Source organism: Capra hircus, chromosome 12 (assembly GCF_001704415.2).
Source record: "Capra hircus breed San Clemente chromosome 12, ASM170441v1, whole genome shotgun sequence".
Taxonomy (NCBI): domain Eukaryota; kingdom Metazoa; phylum Chordata; class Mammalia; order Artiodactyla; family Bovidae; genus Capra; species Capra hircus.
In genome coordinates this window covers 52,300,147-52,318,469 of record NC_030819.1, presented here as the reverse complement: position 1 = coordinate 52,318,469, position 18,323 = coordinate 52,300,147, and the positions used below count along the sequence as shown (strand labels likewise).

The window sequence follows — 18,323 nt, the reverse complement described above, 5'->3', positions numbered from 1 at the left end:
AAGAAACATTTTTTTCTTAAAATGTCTCAATTTTTGTTAACTTTAATGAAACTAGGGCTAAGGAAAGGCAAATATTTGAAATAGCTAAATAATCACTCAAAGCAGCTGCATTCACCAAGCACTTCTTTCTCTAAAGAAGCCAAGACATTAAAGCTGCCCTACTGTTTTTTCAACATCCTTGGAAAACAAGCCATTTGCTATGACAGATTTTCAACATATCTTTAGAAAATAGTTCCTTACCCGAGCAGCAAATCTGCTTTTACAAAAACCCAGATTAACTATGTGTGATGGAAACCATTTCAAAGAAAGGAGAGCAGCTTTCTGTTTTCAGGAAAAGATTCCAACCAATGTGACTGGGTCTCCCCTTCCCCACCCTTCCTGGGTCCAGAGTAATAATGAAAACTGCAATGACCGTAGCAAGTGGTATCAGATAACCCAGGGGTCCATCTGTATGAAGTTGGAGCATGCTGGGTGCTCTGTCCAGGGTCCCCACCCCCAGGCCGGATGCATAAGCCACCCTGCTCTCCTCCTGCGTCCGAGAGTCTCTGCCTGCCGTAGCTGCCCCCGTTTCCTGTCCTCTGCCCGGCGGGCGGAGCTGGCAGAGCATCGTCCACAGTAAAGCCTCCGTGGACCCCACAGGGCCCTCAGGGTGTCTTGGGGCCAAGCCCTGGTGCAGGGACCGTGCAGGGCACCCTGGTGGGTTTTCATCTCTTGGTTCCCATGTAAGCCACTTTCTGTGTCCACTCTGTTAGCTTGTTTGTCAATAAAGTAAGGAAATCATAAGGAACTGAGAAAGAGAAAGGGAACAAAAGCAGGAAACTGGAAAGATGAACAAAGAGAAGAGAGCACTTTCCGAAACCAGTGACTAACGAGCGGGCAGCGGCGGGGAACGTGCTCTGGATGCCTGGGGGCCGCTCTGCAGTCGGCTCCAGGAGCCAGGGCTGTTTTCTCTGATCGCCCTGTCCTCCCGCTCCTCACCCTGTTCTGTGAGCAGGACAGAGCTGCATCTTGAAGAAGCTGCCCTTCCCTACTGTTCAGGAGGCCCCGGGAGCGCCTGTCGGCCCTGAAAAGAGTCCCCAAACCGGGCACACCCACCGGAGCCAGGGCGCCAGTCTCCCTCCCGACACTCCTGGCCCGAGGACCACAGACTCCGAAAACATCCCGTGTAAACTGAACCCGTAATCAGCACAGGGTGGCTTTGTGGGCCTGTCCGGCAGAGGATCCAGCAAGTTCTCTGGAAAGTCAGGCCACTAAGTATGAACAAACTCAGGAGAAGAACTCTCTCCTGCAGGAACAGGAAACATACACAGATGCAGCACCACCACGTGATGCTTCTGAAGCACATGGCTTTGCTATAAATCTTTCGGATAATTTACATCTCTCTGCACCTTGTTCTACATCACTCTGATCAGATTCAGTGAGCGCTGAGTCCCCGGATGAAGAGTCCTGGGTGCGGGGAGGTAGCAGGAACTGACTTCTGATTCTCAGGGGTTCAGCTGAACACGGGTAGCGGCTAAAGTCACCTGCTCTCCACCACAGGCAACCTGAAAACCCACACGGGCATCGATTTCAGAACACTCCCCATTTGTTTCCTCTTAAATTGAAAGGAAGTGTTAGTCGCTCAGTCGTGTCCGACTCTTTGTGACCCTGTGGACTGCAGCCTGCCAGGCTCCTCTGTCCATGGGATTCTCCAGGCAAGAATACAGGAGTGGGCTCCCACTTCCTTCTCTAGGGGTTCTTCCCCACCCAGGGATCGAACCTGGGTCTACCTGCATTGCAGGCAGATTCTTTATCATTTGAGCTACCACGGAAGCCCTCCTTTAGAGGGGTTCAAAATTGGGAACTCATGTACACTGTGGCTGATTCATGTCAATGTATGGCAAAGCCAATTCAGTATTGCAAAGCAAAATAAAGTAAAAATAAAAAAGTAAAGAAAAAAAAATTGGTTTTCTTTAAAAAAGATGTTTACCAGGCGCCCTTATTTAAAACAATTTAGCACCACAGGTCAAGAGAGAAAGATATGAGGAAGAAAGAAAGAGAGAAAGATATGAGGAAGAAAGAAAGAGAGAAAGATATGAAAGATATGCCTTTGGACACATAAGCACCTGTGGGCATCAAGGCACTTGCACACTTGGGGAAGGGCTCCCGCACGTGTGCACAGAGCAGTGTGTGTGGCAGACAGCCCTGAAGTCCACCTCAAGTCTGAAGTCCGCAGCACTTACTCGAAAATATCACTGAAGTAATGATTAGTATATGAATATACATCTCAAGTGGGAAAAGGTTACAAAACTGTACAGCATAATTACACCTATTTTTTTTTTTTAAAAATCAGTAGTATAGATAGAACAAAGGCTGAAAAGACCATCAGAATACTGTAATTTTGTTCCATATGTGTCAATGCTGGAAATGTTTTGTTCACGATGATCTCCCCTTCTTTTTTTCCTACTAAACTTAAAAAAATGATCAATTAAATAGCAAATGAGTTGTTGTTTAGTTGCTAAGTCACGTCTGACTCTTTGGGACCCTGTGGGCTGTTGCCTACCAGGCTCCTCTGTCTGTGGGATTTCCCAGGCAAGAATACTGGGCTGGGTTGCCATGTCCTCCTCGAGGGGATCTTCCCGACCCAGGGATCGAATCCGCGTCTCCTGTGTTGGCAGGCAGTTTCTTCACCGCTGAGCCACCAGGGAAGCTCCATGAGCAAAGAGTTCTTTTTAAAGTTTATTTTGAAATTACGTTTACTCTCTAGAAGATGGTTTGAGTTTCCTTTGGAAAACAGTCAGCCTTTAACAATGAAATGCCTTACTGGTGCGGAGAGCGGCGGGCTTTCTGAGAGGACGAAGTTATGTGAAATCCTACAGAGCCACGGTCAGCACAGCTCGAGACCTCCCGTCTCCCCCACAGGGCGACTTATCTGATGGCTTATCTCCTAGGAATCACGTGGCTTGTTTTACTAAGCCCCCAAGGACAAAGCAAACATCTCGGTTAAACACCCTTAAATAAAAACCGCTTTGAATGTTTTCAAAACCATTTGTTCCAACCACAGTGTTTGTTCCAAATTAAGTAAATACTGCTTAAAGGAAATCACGCCAATCCTGCATTTCTTATCAGGCCCAGGGCAGGAAGTAGTTCTAAAATTTCTTGTGTTTTTCTATGTTTCTCCTAATGCCGTAAACAGCTGCCCCTTATCAAAGGGTGGAACAGGGGTTTCTATGGAAAGGGTGCCTTTATTTACCTGCAGCTCCATCCTCACAAATGAGAATACTCTGGGTGGACTAATCCATGATGTTCACACACCCATCATTCTGCTTGTGGGAAGGGGAACTTAAAGCTCGAGCTGGTTGGGCAGCGGGCATAGGGCTTTGGGCCAAGGGGCAGAGGAAAGTGGGCGGCCTGGTGTTCTGGCCATCCGGGTCACCAAGCACAGAAGTCCTCTGCAGCCCCATCCAGGTAACCCTCAACCCCCCACCCCCACCCGCCCTGGGCTAGGAGAGGACTGAAGCCAGCTGCATCTGGGACCCTCCCCGCACAGGGCAGCTCCCAGCCGCCACCTCCCACGCAGGGCACACCTGGACGGGTGGGGCCGCGGCACGGCAGGCCAGGTGCAGTCATCTTTGGGAAGAAGGCTGGCGCTCCTGGACGTGATCCCGTTTGTGTCTGTCTCCCCTCTGCCAACATGGCACGGTTATCCCTATTTCCCGAGGGGCAAGGGGAGGCTCAAAGTGGTGAGCTGACTTGCCCGAGGTGACATCTGCGGTCCAAGGCATAGCCTGGGCGTGAATGAAGGTTCACACACCCACCATTCTTCAGGGGCAGGGGAGCTTAAAGCTCATGTTGACTGGGCTGTGAGCGCGGTGCTTTGGGCCATGGGGCAGAGGAAAGGGTGCCCAGACTTCTCGCTGGTTCCACGCTGTGCCCCACCCTCGGCTGCTTTTGGACGCCAGGGCCTGAGGACTTAAGACTGGGCCAATATATACAGTCGGAAGGCAGGCGGTTGGATAGAAACTTCCTTCTAGTTTTCTAAATCAGTTTATAAGGAATGCAGGTACATGCTTCAGAGAGAGAAATTGCCACCGAGACACTCTTGGTCATAAATCTGAGCTGCAGAGAACAGACGGCTGAAGCTCCCTCTGTCTCTCCTTATGCCCCGTCCAGGTTCCCACACTCACTGCTGGTCTCTGAGCCACGGCCTCTGCTAAACCCCACAGCCCTGGTCAGTCCTGAGTCCTTTCTCAAGACGGTGTGTGTGCATGCTAAGTCACTTCAGTCGTATCCAACTCTTTGTGACCCTGTGGACTGCAGCCTGCCAGGCTCCTCTGTCCATGGGATTCTCCAGGCAAGAATACTGGATTAGGTTGCCATGCCCTCCTCCAAGGGATCTTCCCAACCCAGGATCAAACCTTATGTCTTACGTCTCCTGCATTGGCAGGTGGGGTCTTTACCAGTAGCACCACCTGGGAAGCCCAACATAAAAACACTACCATGTAAAAAAGAGCTACTTAGCTGGAAGCTGCTATATAACACAGGGAGCCCAGCCTGGTGCTTCGTGATGACCCAGAGTGGTGGAACGGGGTGAGGGGAGGGAGCCTCAAGTGGGGGATATATAGATATATACATATATATAACTATGAATGATCTGAGTTTATGTATGGCAGAGACAATCTCAACACTAAAGCAATTAGCCTTCAATGAAAAATTTTTTAAAAATAAAATGTATTTATATTCTTTTAAAATTATTCTTGTGTTATTAACACAGACAGTCATCCTTTTAAAGGACCTTGTTGCAAGCCAGTCAATCCTAAAGGAAATCAACTCTGAATATTCACTGGAAGGACTGATGCTGAAGCTGAAGCTCCAATACTTGGGCCACCTGATGCGAAGAGCCAACTCACTGGAAAAGACCCTGATGGTGGGAAAGGTTGAAGGTGGGAGGAGAAAGGGACAACAGAGGATGAGATGGTTGGATGGCATCACTGACTCAGTGAATGTGAGTTTGAGCAAACTCTGGGAGATAGTGAAGGACAGGGAAGTCTGGCGTGCTGCAGTCCACAGGGTTGCAAAGAATAGGACACGACTGAGCGGCTGAACGACAACAACCGTAAGCTGCACATTTCAGGCACAGTTTAGGTGCGTCTTGTGGCATAGAAGCCCCTGCAGACATCACAGGAGGTGGAAACAAGGCTCACCATGACCACTGATCCAGCTGGACCCTTGGTACTCCTGGGAGCCCACTGTTTTCTCCCCTGTCCCATCCACTCTCGATGACGGAACCTCGGACATCCATGCTGGCCCAGCCTCTGCAGGCCTGAGTCCAGTCTCACCCGGGAGAGTGGTGCTTCGTGCTACACACACACACACACACACACACAGCCTCGCAGGAGCCCCTTGCCAGCCACTGGATGCACATGCCCAGGTTTTCGCCTGCCCCTGCCCTGGTTACAGCATGGAGCCCGGCACAGCCTCCACCAGAGGGCAACCCTTCTCTGGATCCTTCAACCTCTCAGATAAAACAGTCAGCCTGTCTCAGCTGGATTGTTCCCTTTAACCTGCAAACAGACAGGCGAGCCTCTCCCCTGAGGAGGAGACCCCCTTCCCCTGACTACGCTCCCCACAGTCACTGTGGAGGCAGGCTCTGGACCGAGTGACCTACCGTCAGCTCCCTCCTTCCCTTGTACTGCCTCCTACGTCCCCATCGCCTGGGCCCTGTTTCCATCACTCAATGAAACAGCCACCGAAGACTTCCCAGGGACCAAGTCCACAGGCACTGCCAGAGTTGGCTGGCTGGACCACAGTCAGCACCCCACGCCACGGAGCACTCTCCTTCCTGGGGTCCCCCTCCTCGGGCTCACCCTCCCCCGGCTGACTCCCGGGTCACAGCTGAGGCCACCCTCCCTGCGGCTCCTGCACCATCACCTTAGAGCCGAGGGTCCTCCCACGCGGGACTGACCGTCACCAGCTGCGTCCAGGTGTGTGGCGTCTGAGTGGCCTGACAGCTCGCCCCCTGCACCGTGAGCTCCATGAAGGAACGGGCTGTGCCCATATCTGCCCCATGGTGGGTGTGCACCTCGTAGACACCCAAGTATTTGTTCAGCAGGTAAGTGGGAAAGGCGGAGCTCCCAGGACGATGGTGTTCACCTGCACCTGCCGGATTCTCTCCTTCAGGAGCCTGAAGGGGCAAGCACACACCCCAGGAGCCCGCTGAGAGCGAGGGGAGGCCAGGAGGCCTAAGCAGAGCCTGCAGGCTGAGAGAGTAGCCACAGGGAACCTCCTGCTGCAGGGGCCGAAGTCCCCAGACCCCAGGGCTACCTGGGGTCTCGAGCAGGGGCTGCTCCTGGTCTGGGGAGTCCAGTCTCCCACCACCACATGCCTCCCTGAAACGAAGCCTGTCTCTGCAGGGAGCTTCCCAGAGGCCACCACCTTCGGGCTTTGAGTCTAAATAACACAGGAACGCCTCTGGGAAAGTCACTAAAGAAGCAGTTGTTTGTAGATGAGTGCAAAAGCCTGAAGCAGGAGAAACGAAAACATGAGGCGCCTTACATAATTTTCCCCAAAGACCTCGAGAACTCTTTTGAAGAGATTAGCCGCGTTCTGGAATTATTCCCAAGAACTGTGCCAAATGCAGCAAAACATTCCTTTAAAGAGATAAGGATTAAGGCTCACTAAAGACCACCAGACAGCTGTTTCACAATTCGAAAAGCTATTAGCTGCGTGCACTGCATTTCTGACTTGGAAAAAATATTTATTTTTTTCTTTGCTTTCTACAAAGTCTCATACTGGAGAAATATTATATATCTATATATATACACACATAAAACTAGCCAATTTTCTTTTTGAATGATCACTTACTTAGGGCTTTACAAGACATTAAAAGTTAAATGTGAAATCTATGCTTAAAAGCTAATTTATGATGTCCAAGCTTAGCCAGATTCCCCAAAGGCAAACAACCGCAGTGCCTCAAATATGACTAGATCACATTAAATTTAAGCCCAATAAATTAAAGGAAAAAAAAAAACAGAAAACCTAGTCCTTTCTAACTCTATGGGCAATATCAATTTCTTCACTAACTCTTTTTCTGATAGTTTTGGATGAAGGGGATAATCTTTGCCTTCTGGACAGAATGATGGCTGAGCTGAGCCATAGGCAAGACTAGGCTGGTGCCTCATTTTAACTTTTAATTTTATACTGGGGTATAGCCAGTTAACAGTGTTGCGAGAGTTTCGGGTGGACAGCAAAGGGACTCAGCCACACATACACATGTATCCATTCTCCCCCAAACTCCCCTCCCATCCAGGCTGCCATGTTAACTTTGGGCAGAGTTCCATGTGCTACACAGTAGGGCTACCAAGGCCCATGTGTGTACATGTCCATCCCAAACTCCCTAATGGTCCCTTCTTCCCATCCCCTCGCCCACGCCCGGCAACTGTAAACTCATTCTCTAAGTCTGCGAGTCTATTTCTATTTTGTAATAAGTTCATTTGTATCATTTCTCTTTAGCTTTTGCATATAAGGGATGTTATATGATAATTCTTCTCTGTCTGACTCACTTTACTTGGTAGCTGTGCCATTCTAACTGGCAAGAGGACATGTCCTTTTCTGAGCTATGTAGCAAAAATAGACTCAGCATCTCTCCTGAGCTGGACTTTTAGAGTTTTCCTTAGATGATGAACAGTAAAGCAAATAATACAAGAAAAAGTCAGCATGGAGTGGATGGCATCAGCCAACAGAGGATCAATTGGACGGCTGGGGACTGTGCGGGGAGAACACAGTGTCTGGAGTCAGACCCGCGGTTGCCAATTACCAGCAAACAGCGGAGAGTCATTAACCTCTCTGGACCGGTGTGCACACTGATGACTGTGAGCTGATGATGAGACCCTGAGAAAATTAAGTAAAACCAACTGTGCCCCACACAGAACAGACATTCAATACTGCATCTGTTAACTGCAATGAATTATTTGGTGAACATTTACCTATTACAAAGAGAGGGGTCAGCGGCATTTCTATAAAAGAGTCAAGCCCTTGGCCTTCCTGTCACTTGAAACGTAGAAAGGAATGCACTTTGGTAAAGGACATAATAATAGCGACTTCAAAATTCCATGACATTCTCAGAAACAAAAATACCATGTGACTTTATCAAATAATGCAGTAAATTTCAATCAATTTAAGGGGGTTTCTATCATGAAAAGAGGAAAGAGGTCAAATCCTGGGCATGGAGAATTATATCAAAGAACTCCTTGATGTTCAAGCTGGTTTTAGAAAAGGCAGAGGAACCAGAGATCAAATTGCCAACATCTGTTGGATCATGGAAAAAGCAAGAGAGTTCCAGAAGAACATCTATTTCTGCTTTATTGACTATGCCAAAGCCTTTGACTGTGTGGATCACAATAAACTGTGGAAAATTCTGAAGGAGATGGGAATACCAGACCACCTCACCTGCCTCTTGAGAAATCTGTATGCAGGTCAGGAAGCAACAGTTAGAACTGGACATGGAACAACAGACTGGTTCCAAATAGGAAAAGGAGTACGTCAAGGCTGTATATTGTCACCCTGCTTATTTAACTTATATTCAGAGTACATCATGAGAAACGCTGGACTGGAAGAAACACAAGCTGGAATCAAGATTGCCGGGAGAAATATCAATAACCTCAGATATGCAGATGACACCACCCTTATGGCAGAAAGTGAAGAGGAACTAAAAAGCCTCTTGATGAAAGTCAAAGAGGAGAGTGAAAAAGTTGGCCTAAAGCTCAACATCGAGAAAACGAAGATCATGGCATCTGGTCCCATCACTTCATGGGAAATAGATGGGGAAACAGTAGAAACAGTGTCAGACTTTATTTTCTGGGGCTCCAAAATCACTGCAAGTGGTGACTGCAGCCATGAAATTAAAAGACGCTTACTCCTGGAAGAAAAGTTATGACCAACCTAGATAGTATATTCAAAAGCAGAGACATTATTTTGCCAACAAAGGTCCGTCTAGTCAAGGCTATGGTTTTTCCTGTGGTCATGTATGGATGTGAGAGAGTTGGACTGTGAAGAAGGCTGACGCCGAAGAATTGATGCTTTTGAACTGTGGTGTTGGAGAAGACTCTTGAGAGTCCCTTGGACTGCAAGGAGATCCAACCAGTCCATTCTGAAGGAGATCAGCCCTGGGATTTCTTTGGAAGGAATGATGCTAAAGCTGAAGCTCCAGTACTTTGGCCACCTCATGTGAAGAGTTGACTCATTGGAAAAGACTCTGATGCTGGGAGGGATTGGGGGCAGGAGGAGAAGGGGACGACTGAGGATGAGATGGCTGGATGGCATCACTGACTTGATGGACGTGAGTCTGAGTGAACTCTGGGAGATGGTGATGGACAGGGAGGCCTGGCGTGCTGCGATTCATGGGGTCGCAAAGAGTAGGACACGACTGAGTGACTGAACTGAACTGAACTGAACTGAATCCCTAAATAAATAAATGTCTGTATTACGCTCCCTGAAAGGAAAGAGCAACACCCATTCGAGCACAGTGTCCTCCTCCGTCCCCCTTCCTGGACCTTGTTGCTCCCCCAGCTCAGGAAAGCCCTGCTCAGCACAGATAAGCCCACCCTGAGCACACCTGGGGGATGGCGGGGCGCCCACCCTGACTCCTCTCCTGGACCCTTGTTAGTGGTTTTCATTGCTGTTGTTCAGTCACTCAGTCATGTCAGACTCTTTGCAACCCCGTGGCCTGCAGCACGCCAGGCTTCCCTGTCCTTCACCATCTCTCGGAGGGGTTTTCACCGGCCAGATTTATATTTAGGATTAAGACGAGTCAGCAGCCTCTCTTTCCTAATCAAAATCAAGGCAGGTTGATAACCTGTAACAAATACCTTTTATATCTAAGAAACAACATGGTCAGAAAGTTTAACTCGTTAATACAAACAGAGAAGGCACAGTTTTCTCTCTACCAACATGCAAACGAGTTTTCTCTTGTTGTTTTGCAACCCCATGACTGTAGCCACCAGGCTCCTCTGTCCATGGTCTGGGGAGCAGGAAGGGAAACACACAGACTCAGGGGGCCACAGCGCAAACAGGACACATCAGGCAGAATCTGGACCCCTAGTTAATTGGAGTTGCCCGAATCATCATCTAGACTGAAGGATAAGAGTCTGGATGGAACCGGAGCAGCAACATGTCTGTACTTCCCTTCGAGGTTCCAATCAGTGGACGCAGTTTGCTGACTGAGACACACAACAAAAGGGCTTTCTGTCCTGCTGGACCCCTGACAAAAGACTGTACCCTCTAAGCCAGCAGTAGAGAGAGACCGTGTTCCATCTGCCAACTGGAGGAAGCTTTTACAAAGGCCCAGAGCCCCTCTCTGTGTGCAAGGCATGACTCACAGTGCGGCTCGTAGGGGGGCGGAGGGTCTCCACAAGGCACACACTCCATGTCTTGAAAACCAACAAGTTTTGTCTTTCTGTAAAACCTAGAAGAGAAAGGAGAATAATCTTTGTGTTGCTTTTTTCATCTCAGCTCACAGATGCAGCAAACAGATTTCTGTCATAAATGACTGCCAGTCTCCATTACCAGCTCTCTGTTCAAATAAGGTTCTCAAAGGCTTAAAGGTAACAGTATATTTTAGACAGGCACAACTCTAGAAAGCACTCTGAGCATGCAGTGGACCTTAAGAAATGACAATTCACTAAATGTAACTTTGTAGATTCTACTCAGCCCCACTTTTGTACATTGAGGTGTGTGTGTGGGGGGAGCGCCAAGAGGGAATATGAAATCTGGACATTTCTACTGTTATTTAACTGACAAAATACCTTACGCAGTGCTAGTTTTTAACCTTTGAAATTCAGAAACCAAAATGCAACGCAAACCATAAGAACACCAGGAAAATGTAGGCAGGTACTTGTACAATCTTGATACGGGGACACCTTTCTAGGAATGACAAGAAATCCAGGAACCAGAATAGAAGAGATTAACAGTTGTGAACACACACACACATAAACACACTCACACACACATGCATGCACAAATACTAGAGACGTCTGAAGAGCAAAAACAAACCGTCAACATAATTAGTGGGCAGAAGAAAATTGGAAAATAGTTCTAATCACAGTGTTGTCTATAACTTAACTTAAAAATCATTATGATGAAAGTAAACATGGGACATCTCTGATGGTCCAGTGGTTGAAAATATGCCTGCCAATGCAGGAGACATGGGTTTGATCCCTGCTCTGGCAAGATCCCACATGCTTCGGAGCAACAGAGCCCCAGGGCTACAACTATTAACACTTGTCGAAACTAGAGACAGCCTGCACACAGCAGCAACGACCAAGTGCAGCCAAAAATAAATTTTTAAAAAATAAATAAATTTTTATGAAAGTAAATACGGCAACTGAAAAACATACAAAGAACATTAATGTTCCAAAGGACACATCATAATTTTAAAATTTCATAATTTAAAAAGTCACTCAGTTGTGTCCGACTCTTTGTGACCCCATGGACTATACAGTGCATGGAATTTTCCAGGCCAGAATACTGGAGTGGGGAGCCTTTCCCTTCTCTAGGGGGTCTTCCCAACCCAGGGATTCAACCCAGGTCTCCTGCATTGCAGGCAGATTCTTCACCAGCTGAGCCACAAGGGAAGCCCAAGAATATCGGAGGGGGTAGCCTATCCCTTCTCCAGCGGATCTCCCTGACCCAGGAATCAAACCAGGGTTTCCTGCATTGCAGGGGATTCTTTACCAACTGAGCTAAGAGGGAAAAGATGATGAAATTAAGAACTTAAAAAAATTTTAACATTAAAATCTTTAACCTCATTATTAACAAGCAAATGCAAACTGCAATGAAAATATACTGTTTTGAATTAGAAAATTGGGAACCTGTTGGCACGCACCTAGGCAAACCGGCACACATGTGCAGTGGGAATACAAACCGCTGCTTTACAGGGCAATTTAGCAACAGGCCATCAGAACTCAATAGAACAATTTACATCCTATCCAGTAATCTCATGTTTTAAAATTTATCCTTAAAAAATAATCAAGTGGGGGAAATTGGATGTAAATAGAGAAACCACAGCATTGCTTATAAAAGAAAAAAACCCAAGAGGCCTGGCCCACACCCAACAGCAGATGTGACCTCAGCCATGGTGGACCCAAGGCTGTGGAATATGAGGGTGCCTTTAGAAACCACAATGCAGGTCTACGTACCTATTTTTTTTTCAATTCATGAAACACCATTAACTGAAAATGAATTGTGAATAATATAATTCTAATTTGCACAAACACACACTTTGGTATAGATTCTTTCAGATTATTTATCAATACAGCTAAAGACATTTATGTGTGTAAAGCTGCATTGGTATATTATACACCAAATATTAATAGTGATTATTTCTAAATGGTGGGGATTCCAGTGATTTGTATATACATACATATGTATACATGATATATGTATTATAGACACATGCATTTTTTGACTTTTCCATGACAAAAAAGTGATATGGAGAATAAATTACAGATCAAGTTTATAGAGACAGGTAGATGCAATTATTTTGTGGAACTGGATTATTTGGCAAATCTGCATGATTTGTGGTTGAAGCAAAATCTGCATTTAAACTAGATAATTAGACCAAATGTTCAGACTCATCCAGTACTTGCTCAACCTTCCATTTTTAATTGATTGTGAAGATCTGCTTAAATGATCGTAATATGGTGACTTTCCACAAGTTGATAAAAAATATTTCTTTTGGAATTTATGAGGTAAAAGGCAAAGAACAAAGTTGGAGGAGTCACACTTCCTTGTAGAAGCTTGCAGAAAATCGTCTGACCACGCATGTGCGGGTTCACTTCTGGGCTCTGTTCTGTTCTGTTCTGTGTGTCTGCATTTATGCCAGCATCACACTGTACTGAAAACTGGAGTTTGTAATGTGTTCTGATATCAGGAAGTGTGACTCCTCCAACTTTGTTCTTTGATTTGTACTTTATAAATTCCAAAAGAAATTTTTTTTATTAAATTGTGGTGGAAAGTCACCATATTATAATCATGTAAGCAGATCTTCACAGTCGAAAATGGAAGGTTGAGCAAGTACTGGATGAGTCTGAACGTTTGGTCTAATTAATGGCTCTGGGACAGTCTCTTCAACAAAAGGTGCTGGGAAACTAGATTGCCACATTCAAAAAACTGAAGTTGGATCCTGATCCTACATCAAATAAAAAAATTAATTCAAAATTAATTAAAGACCTAAACATAAGACCCCCAGACTGTACATTCCTAGAAGAAAATACAGGAGAAGTTTCCTGACAGCATCTGGTAATGATTTCTTGGATATGACATCAAAAGGGATATAATAAATAGACAACAAAAGCAAAAATAGACAGGGAGTATATTAAACTGAGACTTTTGCATATCAAAGGATACTATCAATGTGATATGTACTTATTACCAAACTCATGGTGTGGTATACAATAGATATGTACAGCATTAGTCAATCATACTTCCACAAAGTGGTTAAAAATGTCACAACCGAAAAAAAAAGACTTTTGAATTTTAGTAACAGTTTCTTCGGAAGTTAAAAACAATTGAGACAATGAAAAGAATGAAAAGGCAACATATACTATGGGAAAATTTATTTGCAAATCATATATCTGATAAGGGGTTGATGTCTAGAGTATTTAAATAACTCCTAAGCTATGGTTTTTCCATTAGTCATCTACAGATGAGAGAGTTGGACCATAAAGAAGGCTGAGCACTGTAGAATTGCTGCTTTTGTATCAAGGAGTTGGAGAATACTCTCAAGAGTCCCTTAGACTGCAAGGAGATCAAACCAGTCAATCCTAAAGGAAATCAACCCTGAATATTCATTGGAAGGACTGATGCTGAAGCTCCAGCAAGTTGGCCACCTGGTGCAAAGAGCTGACTCACTGGAAAAGACTCTGATGCTGGGAAAGATTGAAGGCAGGAGGAGAAGGGGACGCCAGAGGATGAGATGGTTAGATGGCATCACCGACACAATGGACATGGGTTTGAGAAGGACAGGGGAGCCTAGAGTGCTGCAGTCTATGGGGCCACAAAGAGTCAGACACGACTAAGGGACTGAACAAGAACAACAATAAAAATGTCCTTTGCAAGGAAGGGGTAATGCTAATCCCTTCTTCACAGAGTGGTTTGGCAATTAAATCATCGAATCCATACAGAGTGCTTGGAAAATGTCAGCCATCCTGGTTACTAAAAGCAGCAAAGAACTGGCCACGTGGGTCCCTCTTCCAGGGCAGGACCCAGGCCCCCTCAGCAGAGAAAGATGTGTGGGGCTCGGGCCAGAGGCCATGTGGCCCCTTTTGCAAAGCTTTCATAGGCCCCGCACAACATTAACTGACAGTAATATCTATGATGTATTTAGTGCTTCCTGTGCCCTAGGCACTCTGCCAGGCTCTGGACATTAGCTCTATTCTTAACCCTTCCAACAGTGCTACAGGTTGGTAGCATTACTACATGATATATGCATCAGTTCAGTTCAGTCGCTCAGTTGTGTCCGACTCTTTGCGACCCCATGAATCGCAGCACGCCAGGCCTCCCTGTCCATCACCAGCTCCCGGAGTTCACTCAAACTCATGTCATCGGGTCGGTGATGCCATCCAGCCATCTCATCCTCTGTCATCCCCTTTTCCTCCTGCCCCTAATCCCTCCCAGTATCAGGGTCTTTTCCAATGAGTGAACTCTTTGCATCAGGTGGCCAAAGTATTGGAGTTTCAGCCTCAGCATCAGTCCTTCCAATGAAGACCCAGGACTGGTCTCCTTTAGGATGGACTGGTTGGATCTCCTTGCAGTCCAAGGGACTCTCAAGAGTCTTCTCCAACACCACAGTTCAAAAGCAGCAATTCTTCGATGGTCAGCTTTCTTCACAGTCCAACTCTCACATCCATACATGACCACTGGAAAAACCACAGCCTTGATTTTTACATAATTGACTTATTTATCTTAGAGATTTTTTTTTTTTGATGTGGACCATTTTTAGTCTTTGTTGAATTCATTACAATATTGCTTCTGTCTCATGTTTTGGCTTTTTGGCCACAAGGCCTGTGGGATTTTAGTTACCTGACCAGGGATCAAATCCTGCGCTAGAAGGCGAAGCCTTAACCACTGAACCACCAGGGAAGTCTCTATTAGATGGATGATATTTTCACAGATGAGAAGAACTGATGTCAGAGAAATCAAGTACCTGGCTGGAAGCCACGACCATACTTGGGAACAAGGGCACTGACTTTCCCTGGTCGGTCAAACTGTAGCCCGGAGGACAGACTCCACCCCAGGGTTCGGCGGGGCCAAGCCCATGGTCAGGTCCTTATCCCAGCAAGACTATGGATGCAGAAGCCGGGCGTGGCAGCAGGAATAAAAATGTCCACCTTGTGCCTGATCTTGGCATTTTTCTGGAGGCAATATGCAATTCATTTATTTTCTTTCTTTTTTAAAAAATATTTACTTATTTATTTGAGTACACTGTATCTCAGTTGCAGCATGTGGGATCTGGTTCCCTGACCGTGGATCAAACCCAGGCCTCCTGCATTGGAAGCACAGAGTCTTCGCAACTGGACCACCAGGGACGTCCCTGTTTATTTTCTTTGCACCTCAATGTTCCTGTCTGTAGAGCACGTGTGAACTATTTGCCTCTTTCACACAAACACAGTCAAGCTGGGTGAGCACTTTGAACACGCCCAGGAAGACCTGTGTACAAGTCACTCTGTAATTGTTGCCTGCCCCATACCTTCATGCTGGCTTAGAAAGGATGTAATTTTAAACTAATCATATAAATAAACTATGAAACACTATTCAAATATCTACTCATTTCTAACCTTCCCGCATGGAAGCATTCATTTACAGGATGAGCAAACATTGATCGAACTAAAAGCTGTGGGTTCAGGTGACAGCAAATTTGGTGGAACATGAAGAAGTGTGTCTGGGAGGGGGCTGAGGGAGGCTGGATCCTCTCACGGTCCAGCAGCTCACACCTGGGTTCCTCCCCAGTCCCACAAACAGCGAGTCCTGGGTCTCTAGGCACTGCCCACCTTGGGTGGCAGCCCCCATGGACTCCTCTTCCCCCTGCCCCCACGCCCGACCCCAGTGAAGAGGGCAGAGGCGCCCAGACTCGGTTTTGTCAGGACAGGAACAGAGATAAGACAGGTGTTCAGTTTCTATCCCTGCATTAGATTTGCACAAGGTCAAAGCTCGGCATAATGATGCTCAACAGGTATCAGCACCTTCTGAGATTACTTTCCTTTTTTTTTTTTTTAAATAACAGATTAGGGACATCCCTGGTGGTCCAGCGGTTAAGGCTCTGCACCTCCAATGCAGGGGCACGGGTTCAATCCCTGGTCAGGAACAGCTCTCACGTGCTGTGCAGCACAGTCAAGAAATAAAAAATTCATTAAAAAACAGAGTAGATTATTGAGATATACTTCAAATACCATGCACTCCATCTCTTTAAAGTAAACAGTCTTTAGTATTGACACATTCACAGAGCATTCATTGACGCATCCTGTGTTCCATCAGAACCGACTATTTTAGAATATCTTCATCACTCTAGAAAAGAAACTCTGCTCATTCTTCTCAATCTTCCCCAGTCACTAGCCCTCGATGGCCACTGATTTACTTTCTGTTTCTTAGATCTGCCACAGCAGGACATGTCACACACATGGAACCACACAGAACAGGGTCCTTGTGATGGATTTCTCTCACTTCGCATCATGCTTTCTAGGCTCACCCACGTTGCCACCTGTATCGGTAATTCATTCCTTTTACTGCAGAACAGCATTCTGTCATTAATTCGTTAATTACACTCCATTTTGTTGATCCGTTGATCAGCTGAAGGATATTGGGGTCACTTCTACTTTTTACTATTACTTATAGTGCTGTGAACAGCTGTGTACAAGTTTTTGTGTGGCACGTTCTCAATTCCCCTGGTTATATATCCAAGGGCAGAACGGCTGGGTTGCAAGGAAACTCAAAGTGTAACTTGTTGAGGATCTTCCACACTGTTTTCCAAAGCAGCAGCACCATTTTACATTTCCAGTTTCTCCAGTCCTCACCAATACCTGCTATTGTCTGTCTTTTGGCTGCAGCCATCCTTGTGGACACAGAATCAAGAATATACAGAAGAACTGTACAAAAAAGATCTTCATGACCCGGATAATCACGATGGTGTGATCACTCACCTAGAGCCAGACATCCTGGAATGTAAGGTCAAGTGGGCCTTAGAAAGCATCACTACGAACAAAGCTAGTGGAGGTGATGGAATTCCAGTTGAGCTGTTTCAAATCAGCCAGACATACTGGAATGTGAAGTCAAGTGGGCCTTAGAAAGCATCACTACCAACAAAGCTAGTGGAGGTGATGGAATTCCAGTTGAGCTATTTCAAATCCTGAAAGATGATGCTGTGAAAGTGCTGCACTCAATATGCCGGCAAATTTGGAAAACTCAGCAGTGGCCACAGGACTGGAAAAAGTCAGTTTTCATTCCAGTCCCAAAGAAAGGAAATGCCAAAGAATGCTCAAACTACCACACAATTGCACTCATCTCACACACCAGTAAAGTAATGCTCAAAATTCTCCAAGCCAGGCTTCAGCAATACATGAACTGTGAACTTCCAGACGTTCAAGCTGGTTTTAGAAAAGGCAGAGGAACCAGAGATCAAATTGCCAACATCTGCTGGATCATGGAAAAAGCAAGAGAGTTCCAGAAAAACATCTATTTCTGCTTTATTGACTATGCCAAAGCCTTTGACTGTGTGGATCACAATAAACTGTGGAAAATTCTGAAGGAGATGGGAATACCAGACCACCTGACTTGCCTCTTGAGAAATCTGTATGTAGGTCAGGAAGCAACACTTAGAACGGGACATGGAACAACAGACTGGTTCTAAGTAGGAAAAGGAGTATGTCAAGGCTATATATTGTCACCCTGCTTATTTAACTTATATGCAGAGTACATCATGAGAAACACTGGGCTGGAGGAAGCACAAGCTGGAATCAAGATTATGAGGAGAAATATCAATAACCTCAGATACGCAGATGACACCACCCTTATGGCAGAAAGTGAAAAAGAACTAAAGAGCCTCTTGATGAAAGTGAAAGTGGAGAGTGAAAAAGTTGGCTTCAAGCTCAACATTCAGAAAACGAAGACCATGGCATCCAGTCCCATCACTTCATGGCAAATAGATGGGGAAACAGTGGCTGACTTTATTTTGGGGGGCTCCAAAATCACTGCAGCTGGTGACTGCAGCCATGAAATTAAAATATGCTTGGTCCTTGGAAGGAAAGCTATGACCAACCTAGACAGCATATTAAAAAGCAGAGACATTACTTTGC

The 18,323-nt window shown here is 45.9% G+C and overlaps 1 protein-coding gene across 5 annotated transcripts in view; it reads right to left on the bottom strand.

Moving 5' to 3' along the window:
• The window catches only part of TNFRSF19 (TNF receptor superfamily member 19), a 96,452-nt gene that overhangs the window by 30,524 nt on the left and 47,605 nt on the right, over positions 1–18,323 (bottom strand). For all 5 annotated transcript variants that reach the window (XM_018056557.1, XM_013968223.2, XM_005687562.3 and 2 more), the window contains one exon: positions 10,356–10,441. In XM_018056557.1, coding sequence (XP_017912046.1) covers positions 10,356–10,441 — 86 coding nt within the window. The remainder of the gene's footprint in view (positions 1–10,355; positions 10,442–18,323) is intronic.